Source organism: Pongo pygmaeus, chromosome 6 (assembly GCF_028885625.2).
Source record: "Pongo pygmaeus isolate AG05252 chromosome 6, NHGRI_mPonPyg2-v2.0_pri, whole genome shotgun sequence".
In the NCBI taxonomy this organism is placed as follows: domain Eukaryota; kingdom Metazoa; phylum Chordata; class Mammalia; order Primates; family Hominidae; genus Pongo; species Pongo pygmaeus.
The window spans coordinates 96163690-96182292 of NC_072379.2; the positions used below are offsets into that span (position 1 = coordinate 96163690).

Below are 18603 nucleotides of genomic sequence, written 5' to 3' on the forward strand. Positions count from 1 at the left end.
TACATAGCTGCATTTGTCCCAGAAAGGACAAAACATTTTCACAGATAATATTATGCAATTAGATAATATAAATTAAAAATAGAGCAAAGAAGTAATCAAATCAGTGATGGGGACTAAAAATGCAAGATGTATTAGCCAGTCAATCCCAGTTATCTCTGTGAGGCATTATTGATCCTTTCTAGGGAGAGTAATTCAATATTGCAACTAAGGTTTTTTTTTTTTTTTTAAGATATATAAAGTCCGGATAGGCGGACTCCTGTTATTCTGTCTACTACACCTTCAGCAGGTTGCCCATTTAAAATTATTTCCCTAAGAATGTTTTATGAAGGGCCAAGGGTCATGTCACTCATTAGAGAAACTTCACTCATCAACCATTTGTCACCAGTTTTTTGACAGTAGGAATATTAAATTCAGATGAACTTGAAAAATGGCATAAAAACCCTTTGCCCAAAATATTATTCTAGGAGGCTATATCTTATGATCAAGGCATTAAAAAGATTTGACCAAGACAAAAATGTTCAGCAATTGAGGCTCCTATAAATAAATGGGTTGTGTGTGAAAGTACAACTGTTGCTCAGTAGCTTGGTGTGCTAATAATATCTTGTGTTTCTTTAGCAGTGGAGTTATTTTGGTAATACTTATTTGCAATGGTCACTGTGAATCTGCTCTGGATGGAGACTCACATTAACTGCCAGCAAATTGCATGAAATCTCATCTTGTGTGTCTTCTTTTCTGTGTTTTCTTTCCTTTTCCTGTACTTGCTACTTTGCCCGTTATTAATAGGATCAACTTAAATGCACAACGAGTCGTGCCTGTACCATGATGTCAGCTCCTATCTTCATTTTACTGCAAGTTTTCATGTGGTGTGGATGGTCAGTCACTTTCTCTAATTTTTCTTTGTTTTTGTTTTTGGCTTGAAATTTTAGAAAATCATCCATATTCCTAAATCTACAATATTAATGTTCCTGAAACCAGGTTATTAAATCTCAGGACCAATGTTGTTGTTTTTTAAATAGCTGATTTCAAATGGCATGTAAATTTCTAATCCTAAATGAAACATATTTCATAAAGTTTTTGTGTAAAAATTGTCATTGCAGAGACAGATATACATGCTTCATGGTATTTTATGAGAACTACCTAATGACAATTTTTAGAGGTGGTTATCTCAATTTATTTACAAAAGATGCTAACACAAATTAAAGCAGTCTTTCAAGTCCTTTCAGATTTTTCTACTTTTTAAAATAAATCTTGACTTAAATAACTTTTTAGATTTTTACTCTCAAAATATTCTTATTGAAATATTTTAGAATAAGTGCTTCCAGTTTCTAAGTTCATTTTATTTAATATTACATTATCTAGCCCAAAATTATTAATTAACCTTTTAAGAAATTTCTGAGTTCTATATTCAATACTACTAATGAGATGTTTTGGGGCTTGCATTTGCATTTAGTTCTTCATTTCCTGTTTTGCAATTTCTTTTTCCTGTTTTGCAATTTCTTTTCTAATGCTCTGGAATCATCATGATTGTGTTACTAGAGCACACACTTTTGTTGTGTTTGTCATTGGTTTCCAGGTAGTCGTTGATTAGGAAGCCACTAGATGGAGATGTGGCCATTACTATGAATGGAGTGAATTCACAGGCAGGGGTGATAGAGGTTGGGGAGTGGAATAGCAGAGAGGGAGTCTCAGAAAATAACCACAAGTCTTCTGGGATAATAAAAGAATGGTTTTCATGGCAAAAAACTCCAAGTAAGGAAACATTGCTTTACTATCTTCATATACACATTTTAAAAATTGATACACAGGCAACTATTTGAAATATTATTGATGCCTTAAAGAAGTTCAATATAGGTAGTCAACCATTATACAAGAAAAGTGTAATCAAATTATGTTTCTATAATTGTCCCTATTTTCCCTTTTGATTCAAAAGCTTGCTTCTGTCAATCATAGAATTTTTAGATAAGATTTATAGGTTATCAATTACACTACAAAATATATAAGTATTGCTCTTGAGTAGGCCAGCTCTCTTTTTACCTTTCTCTTAAAAACCTATAGCAATGGCTGGGCGCAGTGGTTCAAGCCTATAATCCCAGCACTTTGGGAGGCTGAGGTGGGTGCATCACCTGAGGTCAGGAGTTCGAGACCAGCCTGGGCAACCTGGTGAAACCCCATCTCTACTAAAATACAAAAATTAGCCGGGCATGCTGGTCCCAGCTACGCTGGAGGCTGAGGCAAGAGAATTGCTTGAGCCTGGGAGGTGGAAGTTGCAGTGAGCTGAGATCATGCCACTGCACTCCAGCCTAGATCACAGAGCTAGACTCCATTTCCAAAAATATATATATATATATATATATATATCTACAGCAACAGTGAATTTAAATTTTTTTTAACCTAAGACCCCCCCCGCCAACCAAAATAACATTTTCCTATTGTGATACTTTCTTTGAACCGTAATTATAAATCTATCATGGCAATAATTATATATCACCATGGACTCAACTAAGATATTTATGTACCAGATAATATGCTTTATAAATTGTGTTTGCATAAAATAGTAAATTTCTCAATGGACAATTATTGACTTGCTTTACTTCTTTGATTAATAAATGTTAGCTTTTTCATTTGCTTATCTTTTGTACTTGTGTGTGACTTAAGTCTTCCTAAAGCTTGTATCAAAATCTCTTGAACACTTGAGTTTTGATGAAGTCCTCATGGTATGGAGCTTCATAATTGTAGAAGTATAATCTATATCCTTCTGATCTCTAAAAAGAAAACATTTGAGATTCCTTTATATTATTATATCAAAGGAATACATGATATCAATGATGTATATTTTACATTAACAAGATATGCTTTCAGTATTTAAAAACACAGTTATCAGTGTAGAACAGTGAATCCACTTAGTGCTATTTGAATGTTGATATAATAATATCAAAGGAAGTATTATTTTCTCTGAAAAATTAAGTTGAAAAAAATCATTACAAAAAATACTGAAATGTTAGTTGGCAGTTGTTTCCCACATTAAGGACCACAAAGGTTATGGTCTGTGCTCCAATATAGTCTGGCTAAAACTAGCAATTTCTGTTGGATTAGGTTCTGCTCACAAGCAAGGCAGAATGGTAGTGTAATCTCCAAAGCCTACCAAGGGGCCCTTGTACCCTGTAGAGTCCAAAGCCTACCAAGGGGCCCTTGTACCCTGTAGAGTCCAGAAGGATATAGATTATACATAAACAGTTATGAAGCTCCATACCATGAGGACTTCATCAGAACTGAAGTGTTCAAACAACACTTTTTGATAACAAGCTTTATGAAGACTCAAGTCACACACAAGTACAAAAGCAAATGAAAAAGCTAACATTTATTAATCAAAGAAATAAAGCAAGCCAGTTCTGTCCATTGAGAAATTTATTATTTTATGCAAACCCAATTTATAAAGCATATTATTGGGTACATAATCTGTCTACATTTTAAGAGTTGAATAAATATACTACCTATCTCACGAGTTAATGTGTAAGAGTGTTAGTTAAGGTGACATGTAGGAGAACAAATTATTTGCTAGGGGCATTATTCCTATTATTATGCAGTATCTACATGCCTAAAAATTTTTAAATATTTATTTTCTTCGAAGTTTCTGGTGGTAACTTTAGTACAGACTTACCTGAATTCAAAAGTTAGTCCACGATTTGATGGCTGTCTTCACCAGCGATTTGCATTTTGAAGGAAATTAAAATTAAATGATGGCTATAATTCAGAAAAAAAGATCAAAAACTTTTCAGCCAAATGACCAGAACATTTTCTTTTGAAAAATGTATTTCTGAATTTAATAAATTAAAAATTATTAAGCTTGTACTGTATGCAATTAGTTGTCCCAGGTTCTGAATGGGGAAAGAAAGGCAGAGTAAGAGTTTAGCAACAGTAACTTCAAAAGAAAGATTTTAGCCACTGGTAACGCATGCTGTATAAAGAAACCTTTGGGGCAAAAACCATATGAATTTTACTATGGTTTAGATTTTTTAAAGAGTAATGAGAAAGAAAGGAATAAAGAATTATCAGTTGATATCTTTAATAACACAATCTTTTAAGAGAGGTTCCCCTATAAGGAAGTCTAATACAATTAGTTTTATCATATTTTAAAATAAATATATATATAATATTGGCACTGCATTCTTTTTCCATTTTAGTGTTCTAAACAAAGTACCAATCTGTTATTTTCTACTTAAATAATCGTTTAAAAATCAGACCGATTTATTATATCTGGTCATGGTGTCAGTGGGATTTCAGTCTCTATAGGACAGAGATAATGCTGAGTTGCTCCCACATCAGTGCATTTGTGATTTAGAATGTATCCCATAATAAGACTTGAAATGATTCTGTGAAATACATTACACAGAGTTGCACCATGCAAAATGCATGGGAAGACATGATCAGGAAACTTAAAAGGCACATTTTCCAGTGTGAATTGACATGCAGACCACAGGGAGCCCAAATAACTTATCTAAACTACCACCTCCCAAATAGAAACAGACATATCTCATCATCACACAGAGGAAATGAAACAAAAAATATCTATAAAAATAAAAACAGTGAAATAAGGGCCAAAGAGAATATTTTTCTTTCCATAACACATTTGTAGAGTATAAAGATGACAAAATATGTTCTGAATACACAAATGGGTCTTGTGTGGTAATTTTTATTCAAATTAACACTTAATCATAACTGGGGAGTACTCCTGGTTAAGTGACAATGACTTCTTTAAGTTAATACCTCATAGTGTTTCTAACCAGTCAATGTGTGCTGCTTTGAGTACCTACTCTTCATTTATCAAATCGTTGCTATGTGTCTAGCCACTCTTCTGTATATGAAATACATTTATATAAAGTATTTGTTTTTTTTTAAATCTGATATTCCATTATTACTGGTACCCTGTTTTTTATCTGTTTACCCTACCTGGAGAGAAAAGCATCTGAACAAAAAGAACAAATGCAAAGGCAGTAAACAGCTCGGCCTGTTGCAGAGAAAGCCAGTGTTATTGAAGCAGAGTGAGCAGGCGGGAGAGGAGAAGGTGGGAAGATGAGACAGCCAGGCTCCAGACCTCATAAGGCTTTGTAGACCTTAATAAAGAATGTAGATTTTGCTCTGAGAATGATGAGAAATGTCGAGCAGGGAGTGAAAGAATGTGTGGTGTTAAGAAGACTGCTTTTTGGAGAAGCGTTTGTAAAAGGGCAGAGTAGAAGCCATGGGACAAGTGAGGCAGCTTTTGCAAAAGTGGAAGCAAGACGTATTGGTGACTTGGACCCACAGTAGTGACAAGCAGTAAGTTTGGGGATGTATTTTGAAGCTAGAGTTAGAGGATGGATTCCCAGCTGAAACCCCCACTCTGCAAAAAAATATAAAAAATTAGACAGGTGTGGTGGTGCACACCTATAGTCCTAGCTACTCGGGAGGCTGAGGTAGGAAGATCACCTGAGCCCAGGGAGGTCAAGATCATGCCATTGCACTCCAGCCTGAGTAACAGAGTGAGATTTGTAGTGTTTGGCCTTATCTACTACTCTAAAAGTGCTATTTACTGATACCAGAAGAATTATATTAGGGGCAAGTCAAGTTTGAAATCCCTATGAGACATACAGACATACAAGAGGAGAAAGTAGAGATCAATGAATACACAGACCAGAGGAGAATACAGGATTGAGCATATAAAAGAGTGAGTTATTAGGAAACGGATGAAATTAAAGCCATAGGACTGGGGATTAGATCATCTAGGAACAAAGTGTAAAGGAAGAAGAAGAAAGGAGAGAGAGGTAACACCTGGAAAAGTCTAACATTTTAGAGAGCATGAAAGAAAGGAGGTCAAGCCAAGGAGAGATACACAAACAAGTTTCAAGAAAAACCAGAAGAGTGCATTAGCCAAAGATACATGAGAACGTATTTCAAGGAGACAATGTCATATATTTGTCAAATGCTTCTGAAAGGTCAAATAGGATAAAGACTAAGAATTGATTATTTTATGATTCTATTTAGATTTGGGATGTAAATTGATTGAAACCAACATTTTTTTCATAGATTCTTTTCTCCCAGCTTTCTTTCTTACCAAAATAGTTCTGCTGCCTTAAAATACAATTATAGTTCTGCTGCCTTAAAATACAATTAAAGAAGTAATTTTATTTACTATGTGGCAGCACTGTATTAAATCCTGGTGAACAAAAAGAGCCAAAGTTCTTATTCTTTGGGAGCTTAGAATCTTTGTAAAATTATTCTGAAAGAAAATTATTCAACCTATTATTTTGATTCTTAGAACATCTACCTTGGATTAGCAGATTCTTTAAAGATGTTTAAATATATGGTCTTTCAAATAATCCCATCAGAAAGTGAGCAAAAGACATGAATAGACAATTCTCAAAAAATGATATGCAAATGGCCAAAACATATGAAAAATTGCTCAACATCACTAATTATCAGGGAAATGCATGTTAAAACCACAATGTGATACCACCTTACTCCTGCACGAATGGCCATAATCAAAAAATAATGGATGTGGTTAAAAAAAAAAACAAAACACTTTGTACACTGCTGGTGGGAATGTAAGCTAATACAACCACTATGGAAAACAGTATGGTGATTCCTTAAAGAATGAAAAGTAGAACTACCATTTGATCCAGCAGTCCCACTGCTGTGTATCTACCCTGAGGAAAAGAAGTCATTTTATGAAAAAGACACTTGCACATGCATGTTTATAGCAGCACAATTCAAAATTGCAAAAATGTGGAACCAACCTAAATGTCCATCAACCAATGAGTAAAGAAAATGTGGTATATATACAACATGGAATACACCTCACCCATAACAAGGAATGAAATAATGGCGTTTGCAGCAACCTAGATGGAGTTGGAGACCATTTTTCTAAGTGAAGTAACTCATGAATGGAAAATCAAATATTGTATGTTCTCACTTCTAAGTGGGAGCTAAGTTATGAGGATGCAGAGGCATAAGAATGATATAATGGACTTTGGGGACTCGGGAGGAATGGGGGTAAGGGATAAAATACTACATACATTGGGTGCATTGTACACTGCTTGGGTGACAGGTGCACCAAAATCTCAGAAATCACCACTAAGGAATTATCCACGTAACCAAACCACCTGTTCCCCAAAACCTATTGAAATAAAATTTAAAAATAATAAATATGAGGTTTTTAAAAATGAAATTCACTATGTTAAAAGGAATTAAAGGATATGGAAAATGTTATCAAATACAGAACCTAGGAATAAAAGATGAATAATACTTTTGCATTAAGAGGGAACTAAATGAGCTACCACTAGACTGGGGAGTTAATGTGAGTATATTCATTCTAATATTTCTTGGTTGTCTCAAGACAAATGTCTTCCTAGCTTAGCTCTTTATTTTGGATATATATTTTCAAAGCAAAATCCTGTATGTGTCCAAATAATGTATTTGAACCAACATAAACAATGGTTCAAATACATTATTCATTTTACTTTAATTCTTGATGAAGGTCCAGATGCTATGATTGCACTCTACGTTGAACCTTATAAATTGTATAAGAAATATGGGAAATGGAAATGTATTTATTTTACCAGTCCCCAACTTTACCATATGGAGCATAGTTGCTAAAATCATAATTCTTGGGAATTATAAAAACTACTATTAAATTTTACATTTATTTCTTGCATTTATAAATATATAGGATTTTTGATACTGTGAAAGTTTTTTATTTAAAATTAGTATATTATTCAAACAGCATTTATTATTTTCTTTCATAATCATCAAAATCTACAACTAAACATTTAAAGCATTTGTGAAATGATGCTAGGGAAATTGCTTTATCCAGAATTCCTCAATGATAAAATCTAGGAGAAAGTAATTTATTTGGATTTCAATTAAAGCAGTTTTATAAGGTAAGTTCAGAAAGTGAACTAAATATGGATTACTCTAAAAGATGTGTTACTAAATATTTTTCAAGATTTTTAGATTTTTCTTTTTCTTTTTTTTTCTTTTTTTCTTTTTTTTTTTTAACAACAGGAGGATTATACTGACTGTGGTGGTGTTTCTGGATTAAATCCCTCCCTGTGGTATATCATTGGAATCCAGTTTCTACTACTTTGGCTGGTATCTGGCAGCACACACCGCCTGTTATGACCTTCTAAAAACCAAATCTGCATAATTAAACTCCAGACCCTGCCAAAACATGAGCCCTGCCCTCAATTACATTAACGTAGGGTCAGCTATAAAATCAGACAAACATTAGCTGGGCCTGTACCATGGCATAACACTAAGGCACAGACTCCTAAGGCACCCACTGGCTGCATGTCAGGGTGTCAGATCCTTAAACGTGTGTGAATGCTGCATCATCTATGTGTAACATCAAAGCAAAATCCTATACATGTCCTCTATTGGAAAATCTGGGAGTTTGTTGTTGCATTGTTGGTGATTACATGTGAAAGGGTTCCCCATACAATTGTACATGAATCATAAGAAATGTCTTGATATTGACCTGCAATTTTGACTTGCTGCAATTTTACTAAGAAAATCTCTAAGGGGAAAGAAATTATTTTTGCCTTCACTTATTCTTCTGTTAAAAGTTAATTCCTGCTTTGAGTAGCAATTATTGAAATATATAGAGAAAGAGAGAATTAACATTGGTCTAAATTGTTGAAATATAAATAATGGCTAATTTTCTATGAAAAATTTGCCAAGAATAAAATGCCTTATGAAGAATGGCTTCTTTGCCAAAAATAAAACACAATTGATGACCAATTAAATTTTGATGGGGTAATGAATTGATGGTTCGAAAATAGTAACTAAGAAATTATTAAACTAAAGGTGCTTGAGGGAGAAATTAGAATACGTGACATATTTCCTCATAAATGTAAGCAAGCCCTTAATAAATGCTTTGATGTAATGTTCCTTTTGTTCACAGTACAGTTATGTAGTGCTAGCCAGATATTTTAAAATGCTATAAGAAAAGCTTGTCGGGGGGAGGGGGAAATGTTTTTCTTGTGATAAATGAACTTTGGTTTACCAAGGGTATTTTGCATGATGCTGCTGCTATTTTAACTTTTCAGTTCTTTTTTCTCTTACTGTAGAGTGTAGTCATTGAAAAGTTAACTGAGTGATATTATTGTTATGTAAGAATCTGAACCTTGCAGTGTAAATGCACTTAAGTCATCTTTTAAAATGTTGTTAAACTACTCTGAATATACTGTGCAATGTAAATGCTGAATGATTGGGGTTAGATAAATGGTGAAATGAGAATTAATGAATTTTATACAGATTCGTGCTTTCGCCTGATAACCTATGTACAGATATTTTAAGTACATAAATCAGATTTGACACATTTATTTTTTGAAAAGTACATATATGTTCTCAATGAAGATTCATCCTAGGTTTCCTCTTTGTTCGTTTCAATAGTAGCACATACAATCCAAAAGTTCCTGCTACTGCTGCTTTTGCCCTTCCATTTTAAATGGTATGTTCGTTTGACCAAAATTTCCATGCAAGTTGATAAGGGTTTTACAATAATCTGAACAAATAGGAAACCTTGAATCTCTATGTATGCACATGAATACTTGATTGTGAATAATAAAAGTTGTTTTTTATACAGCCTCATTGGTGAAAATGGTTAGTGTAGTAAATCAGATATTTCATTATAGACTAATATGGTAGCAGATTATTTATGCTTTTAAAAATTATTTTCTGGAGCAAACAGTATTTGAAGAAAGGGTAAAAACTGAATGTGTAATTCTAAGAATAATTAATAATTTTACTGAAGGCTGAACGTATGTAGATATTTTTTATGATAAAATGCAGTTTTTCTTTTTTTGGAACATGCCAATTACTGGTATGTGTATATGCTGGAAATTTTCTTACATATCCTTTTTAAGTCAAAGTTATTAACATTATCCAGCATGCTTTAATATGCTCCACATATCAAAGATATAACCAATAATTTAACGTAGCTTAAAAGATAATATTTGTTTTTAGCTTTGCATACATTTGTAATTCCCTCCCACCACCAATATACCTTAGGTACCATTTGTGTACATTTCTTTATTTAAGATTTTTTTTTCAATAAAAAGGGGGGGGAAATGGAATCACTTTGCCAACTATTGTTCTAAGAGTTGACATCAGTTACCATTTCTAATGCATTGTTGTGATTTTGTAGTGTCATTCATAACTGGTATTGACATTTTAGAAAACACCAAAGTGATTTAAAATATATGTGGGGAAAAAAACTTCTCACTCTAGTAACAATGTTTAAATCATGTTGTTTGTTAAATATTTAAAAGTTGTTCAATTTTTGCTAGACTATCTTAAATCATGATAGTGTTGGGAAGGGGGTATCAAAATACAAAATTGTTAGTTTGTGTATATAAACAATGCACATTAAAACAATTGAATTGCTTCCAGCATACAACAAACTACCTTAAAATTATGTTCAAAATCTATTAAATATATTTTCATGGCTAATGTCGATTATATGTTTTCATCAATTACATTGTTACTGTATTAATCACGGTTAAACTTGGCATCTCTTGGCAGGATCCTATTTAATTTCTATTGCCATCAAAATATATTTACATGCATGAGTTTTGCTCCAAACCTTTATTTTCTGCTGTAAAGTTATATATTATGACAACCACAAATACAATTACAAATTGGGTAAGAACAAGCTGAATAAAAGTTGTTCCCATGACTAATATTAGTCTTCATGCTTTTAGCATATTTTTTAAGACAGAAACACTCATCCCATCAAATTATTATATTACATTTAGTATTTTTCTGTGAGTTATGTTGACAAGAACTTAAATTATAGCCTGTTATTAATATTGATTTCCAACAACTGAACAGTACAACAGATCAATAAAAAAGTGTATACACTGCTTTAACTAATTTTTGTTATACTCATGTGGCTTAATGTAGTTAGTCACTACAACAGAGTTCAAGTAAGCTTGGCAATGGTGTTGAGTAACAAGAAAGAATTCTGCATTAATGATTTCTTTATATTTTCCTCATTTAAACAACCAGCATTACTGCCAAACACCAACCGTGGTCCATATTTGTAACAGGTTTTTAACATGACATAGTTAGCAAGTTTGATTGAAGAGATTTTTAGGTCCTGGGCCTATAAGATTTTAGTATGATCTTTTTTCATGTTTCTAATGCTTGAGGTGTTACTGCTTAACTTGGAAAAATAAAAAAATAAAAAAAAAACAGTGTTGCTGCCATTTGTAAGTTTTCCTATAATATTCCTTTTATTAACTTTAAAACTGGCCTTATGGGGTTCAAATAGGCAGTATCCCTTTTAAGTGACCTTTGCAACCCAAGTGTTACTTGCTTATTTGATGCTCTCTTGTATTTTAAATCTCATTTAAATCTTTGTCTGTGACCAACAAAGCTTAAATTTTGTCTTAATTTAAAACTCTGAATCTCTTCCATTGATCATGTTAGACGTTAAAATGTTTAATGGTATAGTCTGACCTAGTGAAACAAAATGGATGTTGTTACTTTTTTTCAAGAATAGAATGGAATGACTTTCACTTGCCCAAAATTTTAAATATTTTTCATCTAAACTTGTATTGTTTCCCATAGCAGAATGTTAATATTCACAGTACATTTCTGTAAAGAGCAAACCAATGTAATGTTTCAAGTGTTGAAAAAATTCCAGATTTTTGAAGAATTAGACAACTCTTACCAATAGTTTCATCTACCTTATTTCTAGTTTACACAGTTATCTCAAATTCCACTGAAACTAATGGGATACTGTCTTGTGTAGATGCCAATTGAGTTTATAATGTGACCTAGTAAAGCTGTGTTTTTTGTTGTGTTGTATGAATGTCGGATCATGCTTTTAGGAATACTTTTATTAAAATGGTGTGCATTCATGCAAAAGGCCAACTGGCTTTTGTGAACAATAGATCTTTTCTCCCCTTTATTTTGTTCTCTTGACACTTTTGTGAAAATTATCTAGCCTGATAAAAACATTTTGTAAAAATTTGTATAATACTGTTATAAAATATTTATAATCCCAGAAAATGTTGTGTTAAATCTTGTGCAAAAACAGTATATTCAGAATAAAAGTTTATCATTTAAAGTCACCACACGGTTTGGGTTTTCTGTTTTTTAAAAGATCCAGTTGGACGAGACAGATGGCTCTGTCATAAATACATTTTAAGAGAGAATTCTGGATTGTGGAAATAAAAGTTGGGATTAAATAGTGCTTTTAGAATTACAAACCTCAACTCACACAAATACAGTCAATCCTTGAACAACATATGTTTGAACTGCATGGATATACTTATATGTGGATTTTTTTCAACCAAATGCAGATTGAAAATACAGTATTTGCAAGATGGAAAACCCACATATACCAGGGGCCTACTTTATAGTCAGATTCTGCGGGGCCAGTTTCCAGACTTGAGTATGCATTGATTTTGATACACGTGGGCATCCTGAAACGAATCCCCCCTACACACACAGGGACGACTGTCAATTCACTCGCAATGCCTTTACTTAAGTCTAACCTTCTAACACATGCCTTCTCCATCAAGGCATTTAGGAATGTACTTAATCAGACTTTGGACTTCTTTTATAAAAAAAAAAGTTCCCTAGGCAAAAGTAATATTTCCCTGTTTCTGTAAAGACCTCAGGAAAGTAGGTTAAAAGAAACAAGTTAGAGTATCTGAAATGTGCTTATCTTCTGTGCTTCTAACATTTGAACAGCAGCTGAGGCAATGAAGTATAAAGAATTTTCCCTAAAAGTCCTATTAGGTTCCTTTTACACTTATACCAGCTTACAACCTGCCTTCCTATGCTCACGTGATAAACTGATGAGCCTGATGTTGTATGGAATCTAGTATAACATAGGCCTACTCATCTTTTTTCTCCCTGGAGAATTTGAAAAATACCTACGTATGGGTGGAATGTAGTATGTGGGTACCCGTGATGGTGATTACTGGAAAATCTGACCTCTATGTCTGATAAAGACATTTTAACAGGAAAGAAAGAAAAAAATAAAACCTACACAAAAGTGTAAGGTAGATTACATTTGTTTTTTGAACATCTGGATTCATTCTGTACCAATTTATCTCTTCAATTTTCTCTTTCCCCAGAGACCTTCATTTCCTCTATCAATCATTTTGATCCCACTCCTGCCTCTTCTCTTGGGACCTTGCTTCATCAGTTCTTCTTTCTCAAGCATATTCCGTCCCCCTTCTCAGCAGGCTTCTTTCCCTCTGGTCTAAAGTCATTTGGAACACCTCTATCTAAAACAAACTGAACAATCAAACATCCAGCCCTGCCCATTAACCCTATTACTTCCTAGATTTATAAACCTAGAATTATTCATTTGTACATCCACAGACATATATTGGTAGTCTTTTCTCTTTGCGTTATATGCAAGTAGGTCTTAGAATTTTAGATCTGTAAGACATATTACCTCTGACCACCAGATTTCACTACTGCTGAAAATTTTTAATTATTGGTATGAGGTCCTAATAAATTCAAGTTCTTGGATATTTCTCAATTCCTAAATGTTTTTGTATCTCAAAGTGGAGTTATCCACAACAGCACCTATATACTTTCCTATAAATTGCTATACAACTCAAAAATGCTGTTTTATATTTAATAAGTGGACTGTTTAAAAATGTATTTGAGAAGAAAATTTAATATCACTACCATAATTGGAAAATGAATATAACTTGCCCAATTTAGTAAGTATATCACATTAAAGTAGGTTCATAGCTATTGCAATAAGAAGAAATGAACAAACTCACTCAGCATATGCCAGTTGTCAAATGTGCCACATTTAATAAAATGCTTCATCTATACATTATGAAAGTTTAGGAAGTTTTTGCATAAAACATAAACCTGGACCCAAATATCAGACTGTATACTTTAGTTATTAATATGTTGAAAATGTATACTCATGAAATTTTGTCAAAGTTTGGCTTTTCTTAGATGTGTAGAATTTCCCCCCAAATGATTTATTATGTATTAGTTTTGGGTCATTTGAAATATTTTGGGTCATTTGAAACATTATCTAAAAAATAAGTTCATCATGAACTTTATATGGTAAGGGTGAATGATTTAAAACATTTCTTATATTGTAGTATGAAGTTTCCATGAAAAAAAATGCTCAAGATTTAAAAAAAATAGTTAATGGATTATAAGACAGCTTATGCAGTTCTAAGTGCTTTCTTTTCACATGAAGCAGCCCAGAGGAGTTAAATCCTGTCCAAGGCCACCAGCCCTTTTCTCAAAACTGGACTAGGAACTCGAGTTGGCTGACTGTTAGTAACTTCCCAAGAGACAGTGATTCCAGCTCTCCAACATATTGATATAAGGACAATGTGTGTATAGGTTGGAGTAAAATGCAGGCAAGATTGCCAATTTTCTGTATTAGGAGGAATTCACTTTTCCAGATATTATTTCCTCTGTTTAAAGAAAAATGACGTTTTGTGAAAGTATGGCATCACTGATTATAATTATTGTAAACAGCAAATTAAAGAGTTAGCAAACTTATGTTACTTGTCATTACTTCAGTTAGCAAACTTATGTTAGTTGTCATTACTCCAGTTAGCAAACTTATGTTAGTTGTCATTACTTCTGTTACCCTCCCTTCTTTTTTATTTTATAATTATAGTGACCTGTAAAATTTCTCAATCATACTACTACCTTAGTCCACATTGTGAGTGCAGCATAGCCACGTGGTCACTGGAATTCCTTGCTTCAATTTAAAACCTGACTTCACCACTTAGTAGTTATGGAATCACGGACAAGTTACATAATATCTGAAAGCCTCAGTTTCCTCATCTCTAAAATAAAAATAACAGTAACTACATTGAAGGATTGCCATGATGATTAAGTGATAAAATTAATGTAAATAATCTAGCATAGAGCCCAGCACTGTGTTAACCCTCATCAATTCCATACATTATTATGAATTGTTATCATGACAATCATCTTCCTAATACAATCTTCATTTTGGGCTGAAGCGCTAAAGATCCTAATTATCTACATGTATCCGTCTGTTTTGTGTTGTATAAGGGAATACCTGGGTCTGGGTCATTTATAAAGAAAAGATGTTTATTTTGGCTCATGGTTCTGCATAGTGTACAACAAGCATAGCACCAGCATCTGCATCTGCTCAATCATGGCAGAAGGCAAAGGGGGAGCAGGCATGTCACATGGCAAGAGAAAGAGCAAGAGAGATTCTAGGCTGTTTTAAACAACCAGCTCTTGCATGAACTAATAGGGCAAAAATTCACTTATTACCGTGAGGAGGGTACCAAACCATTCATGAAGGATCAGCCCCCATGACTCAAACAACTCCCAGCAGGCCTGGCCTCCAACACCAGGGACTACAACATGACATTTGGAGGGGACAAATCTCCAAACTATATCACTGTACCATTAGTGTGTAATTTAATTTTTTTTTATTTTTAAAAGTTTTAGGTTCGGGGATATATGCACAGGTTTGTTATATAGGTAAGTTGCATGTCCCAGGGGTTTGTTTTACAGATTATTTCATTACCCAGGTAATAAGCATAGGACCCGATAGGTAGTTTTTCAGTCCTTTTCCTCCTCTTACCCTCTAGCATCAAGTAGAGCCCACTGTCTGTTGTTCTCTTCTTTGTATCCATGTGTACTCCATGAAACATGCATTTATTCTTTATTCAACTGAAGTGTTAGATGTGGACCCTTTATGCAAGATAAAAATAGTTCCTTTCCTTGAGGGACTACTGGCTGAGAATATTGAAAATATAATAAATATTTACAATAGTGAGATGAGTGCTATTCTGTAGGAAATAAATGTTATTATAGGAGCTTACAGAAAAGTAACCTAGCAAGACTAGGCTGGCCAGAGAAGGCTGTCATGGTCTTAAGCTGAAGGAAGGAGGGGGCAATACTGTAAGAAATAGAGAAGAGTGTGTGAAAAGAGATGCACCCAGGGAACTAGAAGTGGCTAAATGTGACAATTCAGTGTGGCTGAAGGGATGGGTGACTGAAGATGAAGTGGAAGATGCCGCTGGAGAGATGAAGAACCAGGGCCTGAAACTCTCTCTGAATCACATTGGGTATTTAGGTAACTGAAAGCCACTGAAGAGTTTTAGGCAGAGAACAGTATGATCATATTTGCATTTTAGGACAACCACTCTGGGTGAAATACGTGTTATTGATAGAAGAAAACCACAGATAAGGAGACCACTTAGGAGCCTACCATCAAGGTGTGAAACTTTTGTTAACTGGTAAGAAGGTAGATAGAGAAAAGTGGACTGATCTTTGAAATATTTAGAAGAAAAAAAGAAGACTTTATGATTCACCGGTTATATTGAAAAAAAAGGGGGGAAACAGAATTACTCTCAGGATTCTGAAGTTTAACATCCTGACTAGCAGTGCAGTTCCCCAAGTTTGGGGGAGAAAGGAGGGTGCCCAAGGCATCGGTGAGGTAGACGGGGCAAATCCAGAAGAGAAAATTAAAAATTGCACTTCAGAAATATTGTGAATGAGCTTTGTACAGTGTTGAGGATATGAAGACGAGAAGATGCAAAGATGGGTGGGTCGCTGCTGCCCAAGAATATATACACTCAGTGTGATTCTTAACACTGATTGCATGTTAGAAATGCTTATTGGAAGTTTTGATGGTTTGTTTTGTTTTATATATTGATACTTAGGTCCCACTCTAATTAATTCAGAATCTCGAGTGTTTCCTGCAGCCAGGGTTACACTAGCCATTGGGATGTTAAGTGACAGGAGTGACGATTCAGATGCAGGATGGTTCTGAATTATACTTTATAAGTATCTACATAAATTTTTTTGTTTCAATTTTAAATGAACACATTTTTATGAGTATATTTTAAAACATATTCTATAATCCCATTTTGATTGCATTATTTTTGAAGGCTTTTCTATTCATTTTTCTCTTTGGATCTGGATTCTATAGTTGGACATACCTGATAATCAATAAAGTTCTCATTGATTGTGGTTGATATTTAGGACCACTATTAGGATAATTCTTTTTACTAGACATTCTATTCCTATTTAAGTCACATTAATAATATCAAATGTCTTATATAGTTGCACCACAGATTTCTATAAATATTATCAAACAAAAAGAACTTTGTCAATCAGGTTCGTTCTTATGGTAAATGAAATACAGATATTTATGTATCCAAACAACAGAATAAAATTAGAAAATTACATGACAATATGTTTTTTTTACATATAGCTTTTAATTAAATAATGGCTATTTCTTGACACAATAAAAAGCTAATCAAAACTTAAAATCCCACTTAAAAGATGACTATTTCAGATTGATTGCAGGCTGCCTGCTCATCTTAACTTACAGGCCCTCAAAAAATTCTGACTCAGGCAAAAGAGACTGTGGTGCATGATAGAAGTTCCTGTCTCTACAGATTGCCTGGGGACACATCCCAGCTCCCAAACTTGGGCATGTTGTATGACACCTCAAAGTTTCTGTTCCTTGTCTGATTTATTTTATTCACTCAATAAATATATGTGTATAATAACAATGATTATAGTCACTACTTAATAGTCTCTCAGGCCTCTTTCTTACCTCAGAAACTTAATCATTCTGACGCTGATGATTTTAGGAATGCCTAGAGAAACACGACATCAAGAAGATTTCTAAGGTATAACAAATATTACCAAGATCTCAAAATTTACTCTCTGCTGGGCACTGGAAATATAATGATGAGAAACACGAACACAGCGCGAGTTGCAGGAGACCATTGGGAGAGTATTCGTCCAAAAATTGCACGAAGAGGCATATATTACTAACTCTAAAAAAGCACTATGCAATAAAAAGATCTTGGTAACAAGGAGTTGATGGCAGATGGAAGGAAAGAACCTGATGGGAAGTGACCTGGGTTTAGTGACTGAGCTGGGAAGAAGGTGGATGGAAGATTCACGCTGCCCTGGGTGTCTTCATCCAAATCTCAGCAACAATTAGACATCTGGAGCACAGTATATACAGATTAAGTAATGGAGAAGCAGATGGCAATGTTAGCTCTGGGAGAATGTTTGACTTCAGCTAACAGCTTAGGGTATGAATGAAGAAATTTCTTGTCACTTATGGGCCAATACTTAAGTTTCCCTCAACATAAATGCATTATCTCAACCATTTTCTTATTTCCTTTCATCAAAAACCTTTCATTTTCTCTGTTAAATTTCTACTTGTCCTCCTTTTCATTAGTCCTCAGTCTCCTGAAATTTCATCTCAACCTCTCCTCCAAAACTGCTTTGGATGATTTCTTAATTGCTCATTCCAATCTCAATATATTCTATCAGTTTCCCTCTGAAAACTCAGACTTCTCTAAGTCCCAGGGCTTCACTGCCTTCTCACTCACTCTCTTCTCAAGATAGTCCGACTCATCTGCCCCTTAAATATTGGTGTTTATAAATTCTTTACCTATATGATTTTATTAAATGTTATGGTTTCCTATCTTCATTCTGGTCCAAATTCCCAATCGTCATTGGATACTCATACCTAGGAGTCTTAAATATATGACTAATCTAACATACCTAGAAAATAACTAACATCTTTCTCAATATCTCTTCCTCCTT

At 33.9% G+C, this 18603-nt stretch overlaps 1 protein-coding gene across 4 annotated transcripts in view; it reads left to right on the top strand.

Annotated features, from left to right (window-relative positions):
- The window catches only part of CACNA2D1 (calcium voltage-gated channel auxiliary subunit alpha2delta 1), a 498341-nt gene extending 486228 nt beyond the window's left edge, over window positions 1-12113 (top strand). For all 4 annotated transcript variants that reach the window (XM_054495187.2, XM_054495190.2, XM_054495188.2 and 1 more), the window contains one exon: window positions 8038-12113. In XM_054495187.2, the coding sequence (XP_054351162.1) occupies window positions 8038-8154 (117 nt within the window). In that variant the 3' untranslated portion in view covers window positions 8155-12113. The remainder of the gene's footprint in view (window positions 1-8037) is intronic.
- The last annotated feature ends 6490 nt before the right edge of the window (window positions 12114-18603 follow it).